Here is a 27,420-nt window from a genome sequence, read left to right as displayed (position 1 = left end):
GAGAACTGTCTTTGTAAGTAAAAACTTGTAATAACTATCTATGTCAGTAATTCTGACTTTAATTCTGGAGAAGTTTCATTTGAAAGAAGTGTACTAAAAGTATTCTTCCCTGAAACCTGATAAAATAGTGTAAAATATGGCTTTATCATCACTAGAGAAGTAAAAAATATGCATCGATTTTTCAAACCCCTTTTAAGAATCAAAAGTCTCACACGCCATTACCTTATTTTTCATAAATTTAGAATGGCTCCGATACACTTCCATCTGCTTCATTTCTTCTTCCCTTTCCTCAGTACTCAAAGCCCCATTCGATTTCAGCATCTGAATTTCCTCTTCCAGGTCTCGGAGCCCACGCTCCATAGAGGAAATTTTTGAATCCTGAAGACAATGGAAGATTTAGTGATTGAAGTATTCACAAAAACCCAGAAAAGCTGAATAACATGATATTTAAAGAAGTTACATTTAATAAAGATAGACAAATATACAGAAAAAATGCTGTCTGGCAATTGGTGCCTTGCTTCCTTTTTTTGAGACAGAGTCTGTCGCCCAGGCTCTAGTGCAGTGACGCAATCTTAGCTCACTGCAACGTCTGCCTCTGGGTTCAAGCAGTTCTCCTGCCTCAGCCTCCCAAGTAGCTGGGATTACAAGTGTGCACCACCACGCCCAGCTAATTTTTGTATTTTTAGTAGAGACAGGGTTTTGCCATGTTGGCCAGGCTGGTCTCAAACTCCTGACCTCACGTGATCCACCTGCCTCGGCCTCCAAAAGTGGTGGGCTAATGGGCGTGAGCCACCATGCCCGGCCAGTGCCTTCCTTCTAAAATACGTCCTTTACCATTTGAGTAGGAGCAGAAGCACTCATATCCACAGTATGATTTTTCCTCTATGACTGCCTCCAGTTCTGCATCCTTTAAATTAAAGTTGAAAATGATTACTAAATTACTGAAGAAGTAAATGCAATGAAAAACTGGTTAAAATTTCTTCACATCAGAAATTACAAATTTCTGGTGAAAAAAATTTCCAATATTAATAGTAAAGCTTTTTCTAGTTCTAATATTTTATCATTTTACTTGGTGACCCCTAAAAAACATATTATGCCCCAAAGGAGGGGAACAAAGTAAGAGGGTTTCAAAGATTTATACAGTAACGTGTATAGCTATATGTGTAATAATAAAAATTACATAACATCCCACTGCAGAAAAATGGGGGAATAATTAAGTTATTTATCATGTTAGAAATCCTTATTGTCTATACTTCATACATTTAAAATAATTCATAATGTTTTAAATCACTGTCCTTATAAATCATCATCTCTACCACAAATATCACCTTCCAATAGAACATTATTTCATATTCGATTTCTTGATTTTGTTTGTCGCAGTACCTAGTTTCTTCCCAGACTACTTTACATGTCATGAATTACAGAAAGACTCCTACATGGAATAAATAGTTTTATGTATCTGTAGCTGCATATGCTTACTCACCAAAGAAATAGAGACCTTAAAGAGCATAAATTAAGTGTAGCTTTATTTCACTTGGAGTTTTAGATAAACCATTCCTTTGGAAGCTATTTTGAAATTAACTCCTTTTCTACTTTACCTCAATAATTTCTTGATTAAGTCTCCTTAATTCTCAGAGCATGAAGATAAGAGAGATTAAGGCTTTATACTGAGAAAACTACACCTAGCTATTTTCAGGTTCAAGGGAGGGGAGAAGAGAGGATGTGTTCCTCTGTCTTTCTCATCACATGACCTTTAAAAATATCCCAACGAAAACTGTCTTTTATAAATTCATTCAAATTAAACTTAAAATGTATCTGTTCAAAAGCCATCGTACTGAATTAACACAATCAGAGTCATTCTATACCTAAACCAGGATTTTTATTTACTCATGTGGAATGACTGACCCATAAAAAGTACTACTTCAATTGCACTACCTGAAAATTCACTTTTAAGATTGCTATAAAATTTCTCTGGAAATATCAGAACACAGCCCCTTAAAAAAGACTAAAATACTAGGCATAAGCATATGACTAGCCTACAAATGAAAGAAAGTGGAAGTTAAATGTAAGTTCTCCTCTGTCATTAGCCTGAGTGGTAATGAAACTGGACCAGCTGAAAGAGGGAAGTGTATCTCCACAGCACTGGGGCTCCACTCAAGACAATTTAGTCCCAGGTAAGAACTCCAACTCTGTACATCACATGGCAGCCTGAACCTGTACAGAGCCTCTAGAAAGTCTCTACAAGGCCCTTAAAAAATATTATCTATCTTCTCTCCTACCCTAAACACAGACAAAGGCAGCTTTTGACAAATTAGCACCCTCACTACCAAATCATGAGCCATAAAACCTTCTTCCCAAAAAGGGATCATGACTCCAGCTCTGAACACCAGGAGGCAGGTACTGACTGACCAGAAAAAGAACCTACCAAGGAAATCGGGCCACAAAATTAAGGCCTGATACTCTCAACTAGTTCTAGCACCAACCCAACAGGTACCAATGCTGGGTTTGAGGAGAGTCATTCCAATCAGGTTTCTTATTCCTAGAATGTGTAATATTTAAATAAATAAATTCCTTTTCACTTTACTACTCTGTACTTCCCCAGCCCTGGCCCTTCCATCATTGACCAACCAGTCCCACTGGACTTACTGAAATCCTCTGCCCTTTGTCAAATTGCCCAAATTCTCAACCTTTTCCCCATGAACTCCCTCCAGTGAAGGCCAATAACACCCCAACACCACAAAGGAGCAGGGGAAAGGGCTGACGTTCTCCCAGTTCCTCAAGGCTGTTTCCCTTTATGGAAAGCCCATGCTCCTTTTCACTCTACCCTCCCCATTGCTGCCATCCAGGGACTTCTCAATCACTCCTGCCCATTTCTGGAAGTCTTTGGCACCTGGCTTACAATATCCCCTTCAATCACCTTCCTACGATAATCTGAGGACTGCAACGTCAGAATTCCTTGACGCCCTTAATTGCAATGATCTCATCCTCCAGTCCATTTCGGTGACCCAGTTTCTAGGACTGTCCTTTGGATCCTATCATCATCCAGAACTCTCTTCCTCTGGCCTGTCACACCCTCACTCTGATGATTTCCTGTTCAACCTCACAGAGAATTCCACTTTCCTAACTTTTACATTTTCTCCCAACCTGTCAGTCCACCTGAATTTTATTCTTTCCATATCCAGGGTACAGTCCAGGACCAACCTCCAAACTCCTCTGTCATCATCACCCTCAATTCATTTGCATCCCAATCACTCACTCTGCTTTATCTATCTCAGCAAAACTCTAACCCTAGAGCAGTACAGTAATTCTTCCCTGTTCCTCCACTGGTCAAGGAAAAACAAACAAACAAACAAACAAATAGTAGAGACAGGGGAGGAAGAGAAAGAGAAAAGGAGGAAAGGCTGGAATGAGGGAAAATGGTGGGAGAAGGGATGAGAAGAGGAAAGAGAGGAAGAAGAGGAGGAGGAAGAAGAGGAGGAGGAAGAAGAGGAGGAGGAAGAAGAGGAGGAGGAAGAAGAGGAGGAGGAAGAAGAGGAGGAGGAAGAAGAGGAGGAGGAAGAAGAGGAGGAGGAAGAAGAGGAGGAGGAAGAAGAGGAGGAGGAAGAAGAGGAGGAGGAAGAAGAGGAGGAGGAAGAAGAGGAGGAGGAAGAAGAGGAGGAGGAAGAAGAGGAGGAGGAAGAAGAGGAGGAGGAAGAAGAGGAGGAGGAAGAAGAGGAGGAGGAAGAAGAGGAGGAGGAAGAAGAGGAGGAGGAAGAAGAGGAGGAGGAAGAAGAGGAGGAGGAAGAAGAGGCGAAAGAGGAGAGGGCAAAGAAAATTGCTTCACCTTCAAGATTACTGGGCTCTTTTACTTCAATCATCTTTCTTCCCTATTTTCCCTAAAGACTACTCTAGATTTTCGTAATTCTCTCAAGCGCATGCCACATTCTCAGCAACACAGCTATTTCTGTTGTGATTTCAGCATCACATCCTCTTGACCCCACTGGGCCACCAGAATCTTTCTCCTTAGCAGAATGGCTGAAGGTTCACACAACTTAAAATGCATCCACTGCCAGCAAGTAATACTATTACTCGTCCTCATTCGGTCAAAAGGTGGTTAAACAAATAATTTTGTGAACATAGGTACATTCATGTGTTTTATTCTTAGGTGTTAACAGGGATCAGGAAATAACACGACAAACTTGTGGTGAATGTGAAAAGGGTAAAACCATGCAACTGAACGATTCTAAAGTCCCTTTACAAGATTATACTCAAGACTACCAATTAACTACAAAGAACCCAGAATCCACTAATCCGGAATTTGTTTGGTAAATCCTTTCCCCACCGAGAATAAAGATGTATACAATATAAAGTTTTAAGAGGAAATCATCCAAATTAAGACAACAGTTTCCATAACTACTTCAGAAGTATCTATTTACATAAAATTATTTATATGCCATTAACTAAATATTCTTGTCATATCAACAAATATTAAATGAAGGCCCACAATGCAAAACACAGTATTGAGCTTTCTAGAGGATATGAAGAAGTAGTTGTGAGGGGAGGTCCCTAACTACAAGAGCTTTTATGAGAAAGAATAGATTGTTAACAAAAATAACAGCAGCAACAGCTAGTATGGATTGAATGTTTACTATGTGCTAGGTCCTGTTCAAAGTGTTTTTACATGTTTTAACTAATTTAAACCTCAAAACGACCCACTGGATGAGTACTATTACTATCACCATTTGTTGATAAAGAAACTGAGGCATAGGCAATTTGCTCCATATCTTACAGTTGGTTAAATGAAGCAAGATTTTGAATCCAGGGAGTTTAACTTAGAAAGCAAGTTCTTAATCACTATACTGAACAGCCTAAAGATTTCTAAATATTCATTAACTTAAGGCAGAGGTTTTCAAAGGATGGTCTATGGAACCCTCAGGGTACCCTCAACCCTTTCACAAAGTATGTATGATCAAAACTATTTTATAATAATACCATGATGTCACCTGACTTTTCCACCGTGTGCACTAAAGATATAAAGCAATGATGGGCAAAACTGCTAGTGCCTTAACATAAATCAAGGCAATGGCATCAAACCATACTTGTAGTCATTATATTAATATTTGTCACGTCAAGTACTTGTAGGAAAAAAATGAAAAATAAGAAATAAAATTTTTAAAAGACTACTTCATTTAAGACTGTCCTTGAAGAAGCAGTAAAAAGCATTACTTTTAATAAATCTCGGCCAGGCGCGGTGGCTCACGCCTGTAATCCCAGCACTTTGGGAGGCCGAGACGGGCGGATAATGAGGTCAGGAGATTGAGACCATCTTGGCTAACATGGTGAAACCCCATCTCTACTAAAAATACAAAAAATTAGCCAGGCGTGGTGGCAGGCGCCTGTAGTCCCAGCTACTTGGGAGGCTGAGGCAGGAGAATGGCGTGAACCCGGGAGACGGAGCTTGCACTGAGCCAAGATTGTGCCCCTGCACTCCAGCCTGGGCGACAGAGCGAGACTCCGTCTCAAAAAATAAACATAAAAAATAAAAAATAATAAAAAATAAAAATAATAAATCTCAACACATACTTTTAATATTGTGTGTGACAAATGGAATGAAGCTGCATACTGAAATACGATGGCTGTCCCTAAGCACAGGACTCGTGTGTTGCTTTGAGATGTAAACTGAATTCAGTTATTTTCTTCACAGAACACTATTTTTACTTGAAAGAACAATTGACAAGCTATGGTTACCCAGATCTGGTATCTGGCAGACATTTTCTTAAAATGAAGGAAGTGAGTCTGTCACTTTAAGAGAATAAAGGGCTCCTGAGACCAAGACATTTGCGAATAGCTGATTTAAAGAAATTCTGTTCAACTCTTTTTGGTCCAATTTGAATTATGGTCTACAAGTGAAAGGAAATAAAATTGAAATTCTTTTAAGATGTCATTTTCATTGATTCTCACTCTTAATCTCCAAATAAGTGAAATATTATTACATGCCATTTCCTAACACTCACACATGGAAGTTTTTGATCACTTAAAAGTATAAGGTGATTCATAAGATTCTTTACTAGATTCTCACTTACCTTCATCTCAATAACAGTTTGCAGAGCTTTTGTTTTGGCAGAATCAGGAGCATTCTCAAACCTTCGATGCATCTCCTGTAGAAAAGAGGCAAAAAGAGATTCAGTGCTCTCCTGTTCACTCTCATTTTTTTCAAAGAGGAGCGAGAGCCGATGTACGCAAAAGATCACTACAGCCTTATGAGACACGGACCCCTTCTGTGTTACCAACCTTTCCCTGTGAATCATGCAATCCACAGACTGCATTCAGGCTCACTCAACCATGCAGGCATAGGAGGATCCCTATCTCTGAACACCTAGTTATTTACAATCAGTCACACAGACGCCAGCTACCATAACAGTTGAAACTATGATTTCACATCCTCAGGTTGTGTGTCAATCTTCCACATAACTCCGAGAAACGTAATCAGAATTCCAAATGATCCAAAAAGGGGATTAGAAATGCTCCCTTTTAAAAGGAGAAATAAACACCATCACAATCAGTCTGCATTGCTGACTGCAGCTATGGAAAGCAATCTGTACTGACAACATCCTTTCCACGGCACCCACCCCCAGAATAACAACCACCTGGTTACCTACGATGAAGCTCTCTCTCTAGTGGTGCTACAGTTAGGAAGAAAAAGATGACACTGTTGAACAAGTTTCCTGAGTAGTTCAGGTTCAGAAAATGTCAGAAAAACATAGCTTTTTTTTTTTTTTTTTTTTACCCAAATTTTACTGAGTTCAGGATAGAAAAGGAAGGAAGGGATATCAGAGCCTTCCGGGTTACTGAACCACCTCAGTGATTTTCTTGTCAGACTCTGTGAATGTCCCTAAATAAATCAGTCAGTACTTCGAAGTACCCTGGGGACAGGCTCTTGGGAATCCAGGGAATACAGAGATGAATGCTTTCTGCTGCCTCTCTCCCTACTTCCAGCTTTAACTATCCACCTAGTCATCCCACTTTCATGTCCAACAAACATTTCAAACTCTACGTGCTCAAAACTCAACTCCTGACCAAGCGTGATGGCTCACACCTGTAATCGCAGCACTTTGGGAGGCCAAGGCAGGAGGGTCACTTTGGCCCAGGGGTTCAAGACCAGCCTGGGCAACATGGCAAGATGTCATCTCTACTCCTGATGGTGCCCCCAAACCTGCTCCATCCTTCCTGTTACTCAGGCCACAAACCTATGAGTCTTCTTAATGCCTTCCTTTTGCTCTCAGGCTGCAGTCAGAAAATCCAGTTAGCTCTAGCTTCAAAACATACCCCAAATCCAAGCACTTCTTGCCATCTCCACGGCCACCACCTGGAATGAACCACTAAACAGAAATATACCTTTTAATCCATAACAACCTTCTAACTGAGCTCTGCTTCATCTTGCTCCACTACCGTGTATTCTTAATGGAACACTTCAAGTGACCCTTTTAAACATAAAGTTGTCCTTGTCAGTCCTCTGCTGAAAACCCTGTCATGGCTCCCCATTCGACTCAAAGTAGAGTCCAAGTCCTCTCGGTAGCCTGCAAAGGCCTCATCTCATCGTCCTTCCCTGGGTCTCCATGCTTTAGCCACTCTGGACTCTTTGCTGCTCCTCAAATATGCTAAGCATGCTCCTGATCCTTAAGCCCTTTGCACAAGCTGCTAGGGGAAGACTTCACTTCCTTTCAGTCTTGGCTCAAATGCCTCTTTTGTATTAGTATTAGGTTTAGTTGTTGTGATAATGCCATTGTCATTATGCAAGAAAAATGTCCATATATTTTAGAGATGCATATTAAAGTCTGCAGAGGAAAATGACGTCATGCCAGGGACTGGCTTTAAAATCTTTGGTAAAGAAAAGAGGAAAAAGAAAAAAGGATACATGGAGGAAGTGTGACAAAATTTTCGAAACTGGTGTATCTGAGTGATTAGTATCTGAGATTCATTATGCAGTTCTTACTGCTTTTGTGTAGGTTTGAAATTTTTCATAACAAAATGAATGTTCCATGTTTTCAGTATAATCTACACCTTATTTTAAAATTTAACACAGCCAAAAAAGAATGCATGTGTCCTTTCCCCTTTACTTCGCTCTCCTTCTTCTTGTATATAGCACTTAACCTCTAACACATTTTATGATTTATTATGTTTACTTATTATTCTCTACGAGAATGTACGCTCCACAAAAGCTAAGATCTTTGTTTCATTCATTCACTGATGGATCCAAAGCACCTACAACAGTAGCTGCCACACTGGTAAGCGCTTAATAGACATTTAAGGAATGAATACTGAATGAATGAAATGGCTACCAAACGTTCAAGAATTAGCTAGAAAGGAAATATTTTAGTCCCTTCCTACTCCTGTGCTGAATTTTGTACACCTCCTATTTCTCATACAGCATGCTACACAGCTTACATAGCTCCATTAGCACTTACCCCACTGTATTAGCAATAATTTTTCTTCTCTAATATACCATACTGTGAACTCTTTAAGGATAGAAACTGTCTTCTGTATTCCTCAGGCACTGTCTGATATGTAAGCAGTCATTAAATATTACTTCTCCTCTCTATCTGTTCCTCTTTTGTTAGATGAAGGAATGAATGATAAATGAATGAATGATCAGCCAGTTTCTATCCTCACCTCTCCACTGAACCACACGATCTAAAATAGCAAATAAAAAACCTCCTTCTTTCTAAACCTAATGGCTATTGTCAGTTCACCTCCTTTGCAAACTCTAGCTGGTACCGGAAAAAAAAAAAATTTAAGTTAAAGAAGGAACATCTTTAAAATTTTCACCTGGCTTCCATTAAAGAATTATCCTAGCTCTAAATTCTTATTCTCCACCCTTTTCCTTTCCTACCTGCAGACATTTTCTAAATTCCTGTCCTCGGAACATCTGGATTCTATAGCCTGAATCCAAAGCCTTCACTAATCCACAGAGTAACTTTATGTGAATTAGAAAAAAAGCAACCCTTCTTGGGTAGATGCAACATCACCATGAAGCACAGGCTGAATTTTAGGGCCTACATGCTCCATCAGCAGGAAGCTCTTGTTTGGTGAACAACCTGTACAAATAACCATGCAAAATAGCCCTTCCCTAATCCTGTGGTTTCAACTATTACCTTTTCACGTATACCCCACAAAATCTATTTATCTTGCACTGTGGCAGGCATCCAGCACTCTTCCTCACCGTGTGATATCTGACCTCCTTAGTATGTGTGGGAACTCCACATTTTAAAGCAGAGTCTACCTCCCACAACAGAAACTGAAAATGCCACATATTTGTTGCCCAGCCTTTCTTGTGATTAAAGCCCAGGTACACGACCTAATCACCTCAGACACATTCGTCACGTACTTTGAAACAGAATCTTGCGACATGAAGAAGCCAGGACATGAATATTTACAGACAATTCCAGCAATGGGTGGCAGAGGCAGCAGCTATCTCAGGCTTCCAGACACACCAACAGCAGAGGCTCCAGTGGTGGTGAGCAGTGTCAGTGATGTCGGCGAAACACACTAACATGCCTGTGCCACGCAGCAGTGTCATCACTAAACCAATATAGGAGTATGATTGATTCGAGGCATTATTCTTGTCTACATAACTTCGGAGCCCAGTTCTCTAGTCCTCCCAGAGGCTCTGGGACCTATGTATTTATCCCATTTATGCACTCCAGGAACTAAGTTTTGGAGATATAATAATGAGAAATAACGTATTTGGTCCCTTTTATCATGGAAGCTTTAATAGGAAAAATAGAGTTTAATCAAATAATCATCTACGCAATTAATCAGGGTCACTGACCACCTCCACATTGCTAGCACCCATGATGCATCCTCAGTCACTGTACTTGATCTATCAGCAGCATTTTACACAACTGCTCAATCCCTCTTCCTTATTCTACTCTCTTCCACTCTAAGCTTTTCCTCCCATCTTACTGGTTCCTTTTCTTCCCAACTCCTCAGGAGTGTCCCAAGCATCAGTCCTTTGTAGTCTTCTCTTCTCCACCTATACTCATTCCCTTGGTATTTACCGTTCAGTATCATGCACATACTGATAACTCTGAAATGTTTACCTCCTACTGAAATCCATACTTGTATGTACCTTTGCTTTCCTGGAGTATCGAATATCTGCCCCACTGTTAACACATCTACAAGTGACCTCCTGGCCCTCCCCTCTAAACTTGCTTCATTCATCCTGCCTTGATTCATGGTATGCATCCAGCCAGTTGTTCAAACCAAAAACATAGGAGTCTCTATTTTCTTACACCCATATCCAACTCATCAGGAAATCCTGCTCTTCCCATTTTCAAAATATATCCTGAAACTTAACCACCTCCACTGTCACACTGCTCTAAGTCACCATTATCTTTTGCCTGGATTACACCAACAGTCTCCCAAATCTATCTCACCATTCACAATAGAGCATCTAGAGTGATCTTTTTAAAACAGAAGTCAAAACATGCTGGCAATTATCAAAAGCTTCTCGTTTTACTCACAGTAAAAGTCACAGTCCTTATGCTGACCTAGAAGGCGCTACATGATCCGGCCCTGTTACCTCTCTGGCCTCATCTCTTATACTCCTCTCTCTCATCCAGTCGGCTCCAGCCAGACTCGCCCCTTTGCTTTTCCTCAACATGTCAGTCACCCTCTTGACTTAAGGCCTTTCACTCACTGCTTCCTTTGACAGGCTCTCTCCTTCCCTTAACTGTTGAAGTCTGTTCAAAAGTCAAAGTCTCAGCCGGGAGCGGTGGTTCATGCCTGTAATCCCAGCACTTTGGGAGGCCAAGGCGGGTGGATCACGAGGTCAGGAGTTCAAGACCAGCCTGGCCAACATGGTAAAATCTTATCTCTACTAAAAATACAAAAAAATTAGCGGGGCCTGGTGGTGCGCACCTGTAATCCCAGCTACTGGGGAGGCTGAGGCAGGAGAATGGCTTGAACCCAGGAGGTGGAGGTTGCAGTGAACCCAGATGGTGCCACTGCAGTCCTGCCTGGGTGACAGAGCAAGCCTCTGTCTAAAAAAAAAAAAATCAAAGTCTCAAGCAGGCTCATCCTTACTACACCATTTTTAATTACGATTTGACTCTAATATACACTCCCAATCTCCCTAACCCAGATCTACTTTTTTCTTAGTATTTATAACTGCTTATTAGCATATTCCTTTTTTATGTTTATTGTTTGTCTCTCCTATCCCAGGGATTTTTCTTTTTTATTATCTGATGTATATCAGCACCCAGAACAATACACAGTACAATGATAGTACTCAAATATTTGTCAAATAAATGAAGAAAATAATTTTTAAGTAACTGTATAATTCATATGTAAAAAGTGTTATAAAGAAAATATCCACAATACTATAAAAGAGTAATGAGGAGATCCTGACGTAGTCTTGGGATCTTGTAAAGTTTCCTAAGCAACACCTGAGAGCTGAAGGGCGACCAGGAGTTAGAGTGGGCAAAGTGCAACCATAAAAAGGGAGGGGAAAGATGATCTCACAGGTATGTTTTCGGCCAACTAAAATCCAGAGAATGACATGTGGGCGTTGAGAATCTGAAACTGCCCTGCGCATTGCCCACACACCACTGCAGAGTCTTTGTGAACTCCAACGCATTCAAATACCTACCCTGAAGACAGCTGGTCCACACCTGCTATCTCTCCTTCTTCCTCTCCCTCTCCCATTCACTTTTTATTTTAATTAATTTTAAAATATTTCAGACATACAAGATCCCTTTACCTCATAAAAGCAGCCTAATCTGGCTTCTTTCTCTACCCCTCCATTGAAACAACTCATCAAGACTACCAACGAATTCTAAGTTACCAACTCTAATGAACACATTTCTGTCCTCATCTCCCTGGAACTCTCCGAAGCATTCAAAGCAACGGTCCAATCCCTCCTAGATACTTGTTTTCTCTTGACTATTATGACATCACACTCTCCTGTTTTTAGTTCTCGCTCTCCAATTGCACCTTCTCTGTTTCCTTCACAGGTTCTTCCTTCTAAATTAGACCTCCGGGTGTAGATTAGACCAGTGACCAGGTGATCAATTCTAACCTTTTTCTCTTTTCCATCTAAACTCTCTAATCTACTACATGGTTTAAAATACAATGGAAATGCTGATGAATTTCTAGGCCTGCCCTCTGCTCTGATTTCAGGACTCATACATCCAACTGCCCATTTGGCATCTCTATTTAGATGTCTAACAGGCAACTCACATTTTATCAAAAAAAATTCTTGATTTCCTCTTCTTCAATCTCACCCCTCATCTGGTGACTCTGATGAGAGATGAGTCTTCTCTGTCTCAGTAAATAGCACTGCCATTCCAGTGGCTCAAGCCAAACACCAGAGCTCTCCTTTTCCTCCTCCTGATCTCCATTTCCCATAACCAAGTCAACAGCAGGTCCTAATTGTTCTTGTGCGAAAGTATTTCTTGAGTCTAACCATTTCACCCCATTTCCAGTCTAGTTTGCAACAGCCTCTAGTTAGCTTTCTTCCACCTCCTTTGTTTATTTTCAAGAGAGCACCAGGGTGATCTTGATAAAATATCCACAAATCATGGCATTAATCTGCTTTAAATCTTTCAATAAATTTACCATTATACTTCTCACTTTGACCATAAGGTGAGACGGGCCCTCCTGTCATAAACTATCATAAAATTAAACAAAATGCATGAAATAACTGTTTTCAGACCCTGGATAACAAGCAGTACAGAACTATGATCCTTGAGAGAAAATAAACAAGGTGATGGCCCAGATATGTCCAGTAGGTGGCGTAGGGAGTGGACGCCCAAACAAAGAACAACAGTCTTGCAAAGCTCCAAAGACAGTTTAATGAGTAAGGTTCCCATTAATGTGTGAAAATTTGCAAAATACCAGAGGTCTGGGCACCATGACTCACGCCTGTAACCCCAGCACTGTGGGAGGACAAGGCGGGCAGATCACTTGAGGCCAGGAGTTCGAGACCAGCCTGGCAAACATGGCAAAACCCTGTCTCTACCAAAAATACAAAAGTTAGCTGAGCACGGTGGCGGGCACCTGCAATCCTGGCTACTCGGGAGGCTGAGGAAGGAGAATCGCTTGAACCTGGTGGGCAGAGGTTGCAGCGAGCCGAGATCGCGACACTGCACTCCAGCCTGGGCAACAGAGTGAGACTGTGTCTCAAAAAAAACAAACAAACAAAAAAAAAAAACACAGAGAAGGAAGCTCACCAGAAAAGCAGCACTGTCTAACCTGACAAGGGTCCCCTTGAGTCTTTGGCCAAATACTAAGTCATGCATGTATAGGGCAAGCCTCCACAAGGTAAGATCAAGAGCTACTGGAGAAAGAGCAACTATCAGCTCTCTAGCCATGAGTTGAGCAACTACCTGAACCCCATAGGGCTGGGAAAAATTCAAGTTCCAAATAGTGGGGAGAACAGCAGAGGCATTTAGTAGAGACACTAAAAGGTCAAGCTTAGGAGTAGAGCTGATGTAGCCTAGAGAAAAGGCTATTCTAAACCAGCCCTAACAGAGTTTAAAAGCAAGTCTTGAAAGGATCAAGTTAATCCCCAAGTAAATTAACTCTTGCCAGACAAAACAACCCTTCATTAAGGAAGATACTGAAATCCAGATACTCAATCACCTTGTGTCCATAATGTCCATCATACAACAAATTCTATACACCCGAAGTAGGAAAATATGACCTATAAGCAGGAGACAAGTCATTCCACTGAAATAAACATGGATATTACAAAGATGATGGAATTGTCATTCCAGCTAATAAACCAAGAAATGCTCAAACTGCATGAGAAAAAAAAAGGAGGAATTAAGGGCAAATCTGTAATTAAGAGATTTAAAGCATATTTTTGAAAAACAGAACAAAGTCATAATTCTTAGGGATGATACCTAGGAATGATATTAACATATAATACAATATAACAATACTGTGACATTAAGGATCAGATGTGATAAGTATAATAAGCAAAGGCATGATAACTACAAAATCCAGAATACTGGTTGCTTTTAGAGGGAAGGGAGAGTTCTGGCTGGGTTGGTTCACGTACAGGACTTCTGGGTGGCTGTGAAAGTTCTATTTCTAGACCTAGGTAGTGTTCATGAGGGTGCTTACTTTGTAACTTACTTAACTATACACCTGTTTTATTCTATTTTTTACACGTGTTCCATATTGTATCAAAAAAGAGTTTTTAAAATCTCTTAAAATTATTTGTTTTCTTCCATCCCAACACCTAACACATTAATTAGTTTAGGCCATAATAATCTCTCGCCTGCCTTAAAACGACAAACTCGTCACAGCCTCCTCCCAGCCTACTTTGTCCACGTTGAATCTGTTCTGCACACTACAAGGTGATCGATGGGGCACACAGTAGATATTTAATAGTATTTGTTCAATAAATGAGTGTCAAACTTTAAATTGTCTGAGTAAAAATAAAATGAACTCTGCTAACTGTAAACAATCTTCATTTATTAACAAAATTTTATAACCTATACTTTACAACATTTTTATTTGGCATTTCTATATCTACTTGAAAATATTAAAACTGCATTTTTTAAAAAATAACACACAATTTAGATTTTCAACTTATTTCATCTGATTTCTCCTCTTGAGCATTACCTAATTCCAAATCGGTAATTCGGTAATTCCAAACTGATTCACTTTAAGGTGAAACTACTGTAATTTCATTTCTACGCCCTAGCAAGCACACAAGCAAAATGTAAAGAAAACAGAAAAATCTATTTGAATAAAAAGTCCTGACTGGGTGCGGTGGCTCATGCCTGTAATCCAAACACTTTGGGAAGCCAAGGCAGGCAGATCACTTGAGCTCAGTAGTTCGAGACCAGCCTGGGCAACACGGTGAAACCCCATCTCTATGAAAAATACATAAAACTAGCTGGGTGTGGTGGTGCTCATGTGTAGTCCCAGCTTCCTGGGGGGGCTGAGGCAGGAGGACTGCTTGAGCCTGGGAGGTGGAGGCCGCAGTGAGCCAAGATCACGCCACTGCACTCTAGGTGACAAAGTCAGACCCTATCTCAAAAAAAAAAAAAAAAATCCTTCCCTGCATACAATAAAGAATTGGGGTGTATTTTAAACCATCCATAGGCATAAAGCTTTTCTACAAAGATGTTTTAAAACCCATTGCTCAAAACAAACTCCCATTCAGAAGCCTGCACCTTACAGTTCACTCTGAACACATCTTCCAGTCAGTGAGCTGATAAGCTCCCCTTTCCCATCAGGCACATCAAGCCTATGCCTCCCGCATTGTCAATAAAGAGAGAAGACTGGAAATAGAAGTACTATTCAAAGAAGTGTAAGAAGTAGAATATGCTATTTGGTCACTTTATTTCACTCCTTTTGGGCTGAAAATTTTCATTTGAAAAAATTAGAGGTACAATTATCTGAATCTTGTTATATCTATTTGTCTTTTTTTGTCTTAGTCCATTTAATGTTGCTATAATATACTTTCAACTGTGGTAGACCATAGGAAATATGTTCATTTTCTCTCATTAAATAACTAAAGAATAATGACTAATTTATAGTTAGAAAATAAACAAGTTAGAAGCAATTTTTTTTTTTTTTTTTTTTTTGGTGCAGTGGCACAATCTCGGCTCACTGCAACCTCCACCTCCCGAGTTCAAGCAATTCTCCTGCCTCAGCCTCCCAAGTAGCTAGGACCGCAGGCATGCACCACCATGCCTGGCTAATATTTGCATTTTTAGTAGAGACGGCGTTTCAGCATGTTGGCCAGGCTGATCTTGAACTCCTGACCTCAAGTGATCTGCCCACCTAAGCCTCCCAAAGTGCTGGGATTACAGGTATGAGCCACCATGCCTGAGAAACAAAATTTAATAATTCTCCTTTTCCCTAGTTGTTTCTTCGTAAGTCAACTTTTACTTGCACACCTGAGAGAAAGTATGTGTGACTAAAAAGTAAAACTTATGTCTGAAAATTTTTTTTCAAGTTTCAAATCTTAGCCCTCAGCACCCTTGGTTCAAGGATAGAAAGCTCCACATTGTTTGGGAAGTCCCTTCACAGATTCAATTTCTGAATTTATCATACTCACAACACAGCAGAGACAGAAATAAAAAAGAAGGGAGGGTAAATGGAAAGAACTGTTACCACTTTTTCGTATCTTAACTTGCCCAGTGTCACACACCATTGTACCTGAACCCATTACCATCTCTGGTAATAGCAGTGTGCTGAGAAAATGTCACCTTGTCAAAATGGAAATGAAGGACAAATGATGTAATTTAAAAAGGAGAGGAAGGGCCAGGCACGGTGGCTCACGTCTGTAATCCTAGCATTTGGGAAGCCAAGACCAGCAGATCACTTGAGGTCAGGAGTGTTCGAGACCAGCCTGACCAATACAGTGAAACCCCATTTCTACTAAAAATACAAAATTAGCCCAGGTGTGGTGGCACACGTCTGTAATCCCAGCTATTTGGGAGGCTGAGGCAGGAGAATCACTTGAACCCAGGTAGCGGAGGTTGCAGTGAGCCGAGATCGCACCACTGCACTCCAGCCTGGGCGATAGAGCAAGACTCCGTTGCAAAAAAAAAAAAAAAAAAAAAAGAGAGGAGGAATAACTTAAATAAGTAAGGTATGTAATTGTTCTCATCTTCCAAAATTGCTACAAAAGACAAACTAAGAATTTCTTTTTCTTTTTTGGCCAGGCGTGGTGGCTTATGCCTGTTGTCCCAGCACTTTGGGAGGCCGAGCCGGGAGGATCACTTGAGGTCAAGAGTTTGAGACCAGCCTGACCAACATGGTGAAACCTCATCTCTATTAAAAATACAAAAATTAGCCGGGCATGGTGGCAGGCACCTGTAGTCCCAGCTACTCAGGAGGCCAAGGCAGAAGAATTGCTTGAACCCAGGAGGCGGAGGTTGCAGTGAGCCGAGATCGCACCACTGCACCCCAGCCTGGGCGAAAGAGCCAGACTCTGTCTCAAAAAAAAAAAAAAAAAAAAATTTAAATTCCTATTCGTTTTCTATGTTTCTCTCTCTCTCTCTCTCTCTCTCTCTCTATATATATATATATATAAATATGTTTTTCTATATATATGGAAAATATATAATATATATGTTTATATATTATATATATAGAAAAACTTATATATTTATTTATATAGAAAAATATACATTTATATATAGAAAAATATATATATTTAGATATACATAAACATATACATACGTTTCTTTTTTTCTCTAATCTCCTCTGCTTATACCTTCTAACTGCCAGTAATACTGACAAACTGACAAGCAGTCCTCAGATATGCTAGTTAGATTCAGAATTCCCTAGCCTAGAACATATTCAAATATTAGCACTTTTAACCTCAAAGATTTCCGCAAACCTAACACGATAGCAGTTGTACTAATACGGTTTGTTGATTAAAATACAGACAAAAAACTAGTAGGCTGCAATAATGTTTTAAAACAAAGTTGTAGTTTATTAATCACAATAGCATCTACCAGCATTTAAATAAGTAGGAGCACATGCTGAAATATATTATTTAGTTGGCCTATAGACAATGTTTGGTATGCATATGGATTGAAGACCCAAAAATTCCACAGCCAACTTAGGTATCCTCTGCTAGCAGACTGAAAACCAAAGTTGGGGCCTCAAATGTTGGTGTATAACAGAATCACCTGTCAAGCCCCCAGCACTAACCAAGTCTTGCCTGTAATTCAGCATTTGTCCAAGAGATGTCCCCACTCTTCTATCAATCAAATGAAGGGAGCTACAGCAAAATAATACAAAATCTAAGAATAAGCAGTCACACAACAAGGTGATTTGAGTACAAACAGAAAATATAATGCTTCATTGAAATCTTACTTTTTACCTTTCGGCTTTTTAGGGGGAGAATTATTTACCTGCTATCTACAAAATCATGTTAATAAAGAAAATGTAAAACTAATGACAAATGTTATTAATAGCTACAAATGCCATTTTAATGCTATCTTATTTCATCAAATCTAAGATGCCACTGATTATAAGACACACCACTGTTGTACATGCTGAAAAGAAATAGTGGAAATGCCTCCAAATAAATCATGACACAAAACTTTATCATAAATTTAGGGTTTTGTTTGTTTGTTTGTTTTTGAGGCAGAGTGTCACTCTGTTGCCCAGGCTGGAGTGCAGTGGTGCAATCCTGGCTCACTGCAACCTCTGCCTCCTGGGTTGAAGCGATTATCATGTGTCAGCCTCACACAAAGAGCTGGGATTACAGGCGTGCATCACCACACCCAGCTAATTTTTGTATTTTTAGTAGAGACAGGGTTTTGCCATATTGCCCAGGCTGGTCTCGAACTCCTCGCCTCAGGTGATCCGCCCGCCTTGGCCTCCCAAAGTGCTGGGATTACAGGCGTGAGCCATTGCACCTGCCCTAGAATTTTTACTTAATACTGATTGCAAGAGTTAGTTTTTTTAAACTTATTTAAACAAAGTTTAATCACATACCATCATAAACTGTTTTCATAACCTTCTCCATACCCAGTAATTTTGTTTCAATGCTGATTCACAGAATATTTATGCAGAAACACTGAACAACAAAGTTAACATGGGAAATGCCAACAATGCTCATACCTCAGCTGAAATGATGATAAAATGAATGGACATGATTATATTTGTGAATACATGGGCAAACAAATATACCTGGACTGCTGCTTTGCTGATAGAGACTGTTAACACGACACCAAGTCTTAACACTTAACTCAATTTCATTGTTAAAACAGGGAAAGTTTTGACTTTTAGAACTGATTAAATGCGGGCCGGGTGCGGTGGCTCACACCTGTAATCCCAGCACTTTAGGAGGCTGAGGCGGGTGGATCACGAGGTCAGGAGTTCAAGACCAGCCTGACCAACATGGTGAACCCTCGTCTCCACTAAAAATACAAAAATTAGCTGGGCCTGGTGATGGGTGCCTGTAATCCCAGCTACTCGGGAGGCTGAAGCAGGAGAATCGCCTGAACCCAAGGGGCAGAGGTTGCAGTGAGCCGAGATCACACCATTGCACTCCAGCCTGGGCAACAGAGGGAGACTCCATCTCAAAAAAAAAAAAAAAAAAAAGAATTGATTAAATGCCAGTTTTTTTAAAAGATGGACAACAATTCAATAACTAATGAAATTTTTGGATACCCTAGCATTGCCAGCCCATAATTCTTTGTGCTTCCTGATATGCTAGTGATATTCTATACATCTCCAGCAATCATTTCAAGTCCCCATTCCCCTAACCTAGATTATAGCAGTTAAATTCCTTACTATATTCCCTTGTTCACTCTTCTCTCCTTCCTCCATTTATTCTCAGCACAACCAAAGTAAATTTTAAAAGCTAAATCAGATTGTGTCACTCCCTTGATTCAACAGTGGAATGGTTTTCTCTCCCATGTTGAATAAAATTGTTGCATTATCTGCAAGGATCATAAAGGCAGGTACTTTTTCTCAAAGACAGCATGGATTTGTTTGCTGCTATATCCTTAGTGCTGTGCACATGGTTGGTGTCCAATAAATATGTGATGGGTGAATCTGACTCTGGCTACCTCTCCAATTTCACATCTTATTAAGTCTTCCCCTTATACAGTATGTTCTTGCCCTCCAGCCTCCCTCCTGTTTCCTCAAAACTCCTTCCTATGAGATCTTTAAAACTGTTAATGCTTCTTCATGAAATTATTTTACTTGGCAAAGCTGGCTTCTTCTCTTCAGATCTCCACTGAAAGGGCACCTCCTAAAGGACACTTACCCTGTTATAAAATCCCCTTCCCAACTTAATTAGCACTCCACCCAGAAAGTCTTACTGAACAGTGCTGATGCACAGTATTCCATCCTTGTAAGATAAAAAAAGAAACAGAAATAATGAAGGAATGTATAAATAATAAAAATGGGGCTGGGTGCAGTAGCTTACGCCTGTAATCCCAGCACTCTGGAAGGCAGAGGCAAGTGGATCACCTGAGGTGAGGAGTTCGAGACCAGCCTGGCCAACATGGCGAAACCCTGTCTCTACCAAAAATACAAAAATTAGCTTGTGCACACCTGTTGTCCCAGCTACTCATGAAGCTGAGGCAGGAGAATAGCTTGAACCCGGGAGGCAGAGGTTACAATGAGCCAAGACCACGCCACTGCACTCCAGCCTGGGACAGAGCAAAACTCTGTCACAAATAATAATAATAATAATAATAATAACAACAATAGTAATAATAATGGGCCAGGCATAGGCATATTGCCTGTAATCTCAGCACTTTCAGAAGCCAAGGAGGGAGGATTGCTTGAGGCCAGGAGTTCAAGACCAGCCTAGGCAACATAGGGAGACTCTGTCTCTACAAAATATTTTAATTTAAAAATTAACAATGGATGGTGGCATGCACCTGTAGACCTACCTATTAGGGAGGCTAAGGCACAAGGCTCACCTAAGCCCAGGATTTCAAGGCTGCAGTGAGCCATGATCATGCCACTGCACTCCAGCCTGAGTGACAGAGTGAGACCCTATCTCTAAAAATAAAAATAATAAAAATTTAAAATTAAAAAAAATGACTGGAAGCATGTACATAAGTTAATAATTATTACTAGGTAACAATACCTTGAGTTATAAGTTTTTGTTAATCTATTTCCTAATTTTACTACAACGGATTTCCAGTGTAATAACATCATGTTTTTTAAAAAACAATGATGTTCTACTTCAAAAATAAAAATGTCCTCACTGTTAATAAAGATTTCAGACTTTTTACAAAAGGAAAAATTACAGAACAACCTACAAATTTAGAAGTATTTTTTAAAATTATTATTTTGCTGCTTTGGGAATATGCCATTTTTTTAACCTCCTTCCTCACATTTCATTTAAAAAGGAATTATTCAGACTCACACTAACACAGGTTGGGGATTTATTTTCCCCTGCCCAAAAGTGAAAACTATCTGAAGTCCAACTATATATAGAAAAGTTATTATGGCTATTAATTTTTTAATTCAATATAAGATGGTTTCTTCCTTTACGCCTTCTTAAAATGATACATTATTTAGAAGAGTAAAAAATTATCAGTAGTCACCTAGGTCAGCTAAAAATAAGTAACACTGTGTCTCTACATCACTCTCTCCAGCTATGCCTCCATGGCAGCCAATGATTTTTATCACGTATCTTTTACAGCAAGGCAACAGTTTCCATGGCAACCACAGGGCAAATATCCATTATTGCTGCCAAGGACTTTTATAAGCACACATAAGCTGAGATAACCGCTTACTCTCTTTTATTAATATTTTTAAATTGAGCAATGGTTAGCTACTCTGATTCTGGTTTTGTTGTGTTTGTTGTCTCTACGAACAGATCTAGAGATGAGTGAAAAATCAAGTAATTTTTTACCCCTTTAACAACAAATGAACTCTCAAAATCAGGGGAGCAGGAGAGAAAAGACCCAGAAAGTCATTGAGCCAGCATACATACCAGACAATGTCATTCCATACAACAGGGCAAATCAGAATAGAAATCAGTGACGCACTTAAATACAAAAGATGAAATTCTCTTTCACTACCACAGCAGAGCACGTAGATTCACTGGGGCCAAGATGCTGATTAATCAGGGAAAAAAAAGATTACCAATAAATCATAAAACTAAAAATGTAGTCACATACCTCTCTCAACATATTGTTCTCTTTTTCCTTCTGCTCCAAAAGGCTTTCTAGGTGATGAACGTGCATCTCTGCCTCTGCCAGTCGTCTTGTTCTCTCATGGTCTTCCTCGGTAGCCTTGGCAGAAAGTCCTTTGCTCTGCAACATTTCCAGAAGCTTCTTAATGGATTCATCCCGAGCATTTAGGGTCTGCTTTTGAGTCTCAATACGCAGCTCCATTTCCTCCAATGTCTTTCGAAGAAGAAACAGCTCTTTGGCCTGCCGCTCATGCTCAGCATGAAGCCTCTGAAAGTTCTCCTCTGTCAGCTCTGCTACACAAGGTTCGCCAGTCCTACTGCTACTATCCTGCTGAAACAGCTGATTCAGGTCCCTCTGGATCCGCAATTCATCCTGGAGAGCCTGGATCGTCATCTGCATGTGCTAGAACCAAGACAAAAAGAAAACCCCCAAATCAGCTTTCCTCCTCAAGTAGCAAATCAGAGCAGCCTGCAGGAATCAAAAATAGCTACAAGAAATCTGCATCTAGCAAATTAGGATTCACCTTATTCTGTTTTACAGGTCCTTAAAAAATGATTTGAGATAATATGCAAAATGTCAGTAATTTAACTTCAGTTTATTCCCAACAGGACGCAAAATAAGTATGGCACTCACTCCACACTTTGCACAAACTATAATAAAGACACTGTTCAAAATTAATAGAAGATATTACACAGAAACTAAAGTTGAGGGAATGTGGGAAATGGGAAATCTATAGGAATATGAATACATTCCTTCAAAAAATTTCATCAAAACGGCTGGGCGTAGTGGCTCACGCCTGTAATTCCAGCACTTTGGGAGGCCGAGGTGGGCGAATCAGCTAAGGTCAGGAGTTCAAGACCAGTCTGACCAATACGATGAAACCCTGTCTCTACTAAAATACAAAAGTTAGCCAGGCATGGTGGCATGCGCCGGTAATCCGAGCTACTCGGGAGGCTGAGAAAGGAGAATCGCTTGAACTTGAGAGGTGGGGATTGCAGTGAGCCAAGATCGTACTCATTGCACTCCAGCCTGGGCAACAAGAGTGAAACTCTGTCTTAAAAAAAAAAAAAAAAAAAAAAATTTCATCAAAAAATACAAAGGATGGCCAGGCGCGGGGGCTCACACCTATAAGCCCAGAACTTTGGGAGGCCGAGGCAGGCGGATCACCAGGAGTTCAAGACCAGCCTGGCCAACATGATAAAACCCCATCTCTACTAAAAATACAAAAATTGGCCAGGCATGGTGGTTCACGCCTGTAATCCTAGCACTTTGGGAGGCCGAGTCGGGCATATCACGAGGTCAGGAGTTCAAGACCAGCCTGGCCAACATGGTAAAACTCCGTCTCTACTAAAAATACAAAAATTAGCCGGCATGGTGGCACGAACCTGTAATCCCAGCTACTCAGGAGGCTGAGGCAGGAGAATTGCTTGAACTGGGAGGTGGAGTTTGCAGTAAGTCAAGATCACACCACTGTACTCCAGCCTGGGTGACAGAGCAAGGCTCCGTGTCAAAACAAACAAACAAACAAAACCAAAGAACAGCGAAATACAAAATGACTTTTAAGTATTATAAACATTAAATAATAAATATTAACATTTAACAAGTAGTTTGTATATGCCAGATTATGCCACACATTTTTTATGTTATTTAATCTTCATTATGACACATGGACTCTTTTTTTATTTTACTGTAGTAAAAACCCTTAACATGACATCTACTTTCCTAACAAATTTTAAGTGTACAATGCATTACTGCTGACTACAGGTACAATGTTATACATCAAATCTGTAGAGCTTATTCATCTCAACCAAAAGTTTATATTCCTGTTGATTAGTAACTCTCCATTTCCCCTCACCCCGGCAACTACCATTACACGCTTTGATTCTCTGAATTTGACTATTTTAGATACCCAACACATGTACTATTATTTAATTTTATAGATGAGGGCACGAGGCTTAGAGGTTTAAGCACTCGTCCAAGATCACAGAGTAAGTGATAGAGCTGGCATTCAAAGCAATCCTTGCAGCCCACTAAAACTAGAACCAAGGAAAAAAGAAAACTCCAAATCAGCTTTCCTCCTCTAGTAGCAAAAACAGAGCAGACTGCAGAAATCAAAACTGGTAATACCCAAAGATAATAATATAGCAAAGTTTTTTAAAATTAGAATATGCAAAGCTTTTTATACAGGGGACGATGACAACATGGGTGACTAATTAAATAAAGGTATTAATGCAGATAAACTACTAAAAATGTTTGAGAGGGCATATCTTTAGCTTGTATCCCTAAAGAAGGTATATGAACCTTTAATCTGAATGGTTACGTAAATTCCAGCACATTATACAATGAATTCCAAAAGGCTGTTACATCAAAAATCTTATTTTTAGGAATGAAGAAGCAACAATAAAAGGTCATTCCTTGTATTCAAGGCCTAGCAGTGTACCATACTGGGAAGAACACTAAATGTGATGAGAAAACATGAGTTTTAGTTCTGACTCTCACACTGACTAGTTATGACATTTAGACATGTCACCATCTTTCTGGGTTTCAGATTCCTCATACTTTAAATGAGGGTATAAATACCTGCATTATCCGTTGAAAAAATCTTTTTTTTTTTTGGAAACAAGGTGCCTGCTCTATTAGTTCGTTTTCACGCTGCTGATAAAGACATACCCAAAACTGGAAATAAAAAGAAGTTTAACTGGACTTACAGTTCCACATGGCTGAGGAAGCCTCAGAATCACGGCGTGAGGCAAAAGGCACTTCTTACATGGCGGCAGCAAGAGAAAATCAGGCAGAAGCAAAAACGGAACCCCCTGATAAACCCATCAGATCTCGTGAGACTTATTCACTATCACGAGAATAGCATGGGAAAGACCGGCCCCCATGATTCAATTACCTCCTCCTATGGCCCTCCCACAATATGTGGGAATTCTGAGAGATACAATTCCAGTCGAGATTTGAATGGAGACACAGCCAAACCATATCACCTGCTATGATTTTCAGCCTTAAAAAGGAAAGAAATTCTTACACATGCTACAACACGGATGAACCTTCAAGACGTTGTGCTAAGTGAAATAAGCCAATCACAAAAAGACAAACACTGTATGTATCCATTGACGTGAGGTATCTAGAGCAGTCGAATTGATAAAAAAGGAACTAGAACAGTGGTTGCCAGGACGTAGGAGTGGGACAGAACGAGGAGTTATTGTTTAATGGGTAGAGTTTCAGTCTGTGAAGATGAAAAGAGTTCTGGAGATAGATGGGATATACTGAATGCCACTAAACTGTACACTTCAAAATGGTTAAGACGGTAAATTTTATGTTATATATATTTTACCATAATAAAAAAATTGGTTGGAGAGAAGATGTTGGTCATAAAATTCCACTTATGGATATTTTAGGTTAGTTCTCATTTTTCACTATTGTAAGAGGCACCTTCACATATGTATCTTTACACATGAATCCACATTTTTCTTGGGAATTCTCAAAGATGGAATTGCTGGATCACAAAGTATGCACAATTATAATTCTGATACATATTACAAATCATTTCTATCTGTATCTTTGTATATCGACTTTTGTCATATTACAAATCATCTCTATGTATCTTTGTATATCGACTTGTCATATTACAAATCATTTCTATATGTATCTTTGTATATCAACTTGTCATATTACAAATCATTTCTATATGTATCTTTGTATATCGACTTATATTACAAATCATTTCTATCTGTATCTTTGTATATCAACTTTTGTCATATTACAAATCATTTCTATATGTATCTTTGTATATCGACTTTTGTCATATTACAAATCATTTCTATACGTATCTTTGATATCCACTTTTGTCATATTACAAATCATTTCTATACGTATCTTTTGCATATCCACTTTTGTCATATTACAAATCATTTCTGTCTGTATCTTTGTATATCGACTTTTGTCATATTACAAATCATTTCTATATGTATCTTTGTATATCGACTTTTGTCATATTACAAATCATTTCTATATGTATCTTTGTATATCGACTTTTGTCATATTAAAATCATTTCTATCTGTATCTTTGTATATCGACTTTTGTCATATTACAAATCATTTCTATATGTATCTTTGTATATCGACTTGTGTCATATTACAAATCATTTCTATATGTATCTTTGCATATCGACTTGTGTCATATTACAAATCCTTTCTATCTGTATCTTTGTAAATCGACTTTTGTGACTCCTCTCTTCTTGTTCTTTGCCCTTTTTGTTATTGAACATTTTTTCCTAATCCATTTTAAGAGCTCTTCATATTAGGAAAATAACCTTTCACCTGCTATGTATGTTACAAATATTTTTCCAAGTCTGCCATTTTTCTTCTAACATTGTTTATGATGACTTTTAATAGATATTTTCTTTTTTAATACAAAGACAATGACATTTTCCTTTATCATTTCTGGTTTGGGTATTATGCTTTTAGCAAGCAGTGAACTTTCAATTCTGGTAGTCTTCAAACACTTGAAAAGCACTGCTATTTCTTTCGAAGAATAAACTCACCAAAAAAAAAAAAATCAGGAATTTAAATTCATGAATATAAATTTAAAAATGCATTTCACTACCAGCATCATCTTTTAAAGATTAACAGTTGCTGGAGTTCAAAAAACCCTCAATAAAAAGACGTATCAAAACGCTAATTCTCTGAAGCCTAGTTTCTTTCCCTTGGAAGTCAAAAAAAATCCTGACACTCCTGAGTGAATATATCCCAAATGGAAATACCAGAAGTGAAATTCAACAGGGAAGCTGATTTCTAGGTATGACTGTTCCTCCTTTTTTGACCATTCATCATCAATTCATTCAAGTCAGGAGAAATATATGTTGGCTACAGTTAATAGTTTCACATACGCTTTGGCACATATGGCTAAATGTAGCATGGCAATTACTATTTTGGTAAAGAAGGAAAACGTTAACTACTAGTGTGTCTGGTTCTTCAGCTCCGCCTGCACCCATTTTACTATAGTATAAAAACAAAACAATGCTCTTACTGGTAGCCTAGAAGTCTATACAGCAGTTTTCTCCACTAAAATATAAACCAACATTTCCTCTTTTGGCTACAATCAGTCTAGCTTTATTTTATAAAAATTCCTGCCAACTCCTTTAGAAGAAGGAAAAAAGCAGACTACAAGCAAGGCTACTCTTTCTCCAGCATATTCATACATAAGATAAAATGGGCATATTCACACATCACAGACATCTATAATGATCAACCAAAAACAGATACATTGAGTTTAAGGAAAGATCTAGTTGTAAGATAATACTAGAATGTCTATTTGGGAAGTCTGTTCCCGACACACTGCAAAATGATCTCACACTCCAAATTTTATAGCAACACCCACTAGTCTACTTCTCACTCTAACACTCAGCTTGATTTTGAAACGCTGGGAAAGTATTTGTCTAAAATTTACTCCAAGGACTGTACTATTATTACACCAAGCTATATCTCAATGAAATGGTAAGATATTGTGAACAACAATAATGAAAATTCTTAACTATCTGACAGGGCCTATGACTTTTATTACAACAATAAGATATCTGCAAAAACAATGACAGATCACAACTACTATTCATATATTTTAGATAAATATCAGAAGCTCTTCTGAGGCAGAACTTCCAACAAATAAACTGTCATTAGTTTCTTAGAACAAGAGTACACTTTGATTCCGTTTATTCTCATTCCTAAAATAACAGAACTATGTAGTCTAGAGATATTTTTAGAGAAAAAAAAATGATGGATACGTGAAATG

At 39.1% G+C, this 27,420-nt stretch overlaps 1 protein-coding gene across 28 annotated transcripts in view; it reads right to left on the bottom strand.

Moving 5' to 3' along the window:
* Positions 1-27,420, bottom strand: part of ERC1 (ELKS/RAB6-interacting/CAST family member 1) — a 511,501-nt gene that overhangs the window by 395,673 nt on the left and 88,408 nt on the right. For all 28 annotated transcript variants that reach the window (XM_054527822.2, XM_063711693.1, XM_063711688.1 and 25 more), the window contains 3 exons: positions 21,615-22,031; positions 6,063-6,137; positions 223-378 (listed from right to left, as the gene is read on the bottom strand). In XM_054527822.2, the coding sequence (XP_054383797.1) occupies positions 223-378; positions 6,063-6,137; positions 21,615-22,031 (648 nt within the window). The remainder of the gene's footprint in view (positions 1-222; positions 379-6,062; positions 6,138-21,614; positions 22,032-27,420) is intronic.

Source organism: Pongo abelii, chromosome 10 (genome assembly GCF_028885655.2).
Source record: "Pongo abelii isolate AG06213 chromosome 10, NHGRI_mPonAbe1-v2.0_pri, whole genome shotgun sequence".
In the NCBI taxonomy this organism is placed as follows: domain Eukaryota; kingdom Metazoa; phylum Chordata; class Mammalia; order Primates; family Hominidae; genus Pongo; species Pongo abelii.
The sequence above is the reverse complement of the archived record's forward strand: the minus strand, read 5'-3'. Positions and strand labels throughout refer to the sequence as shown.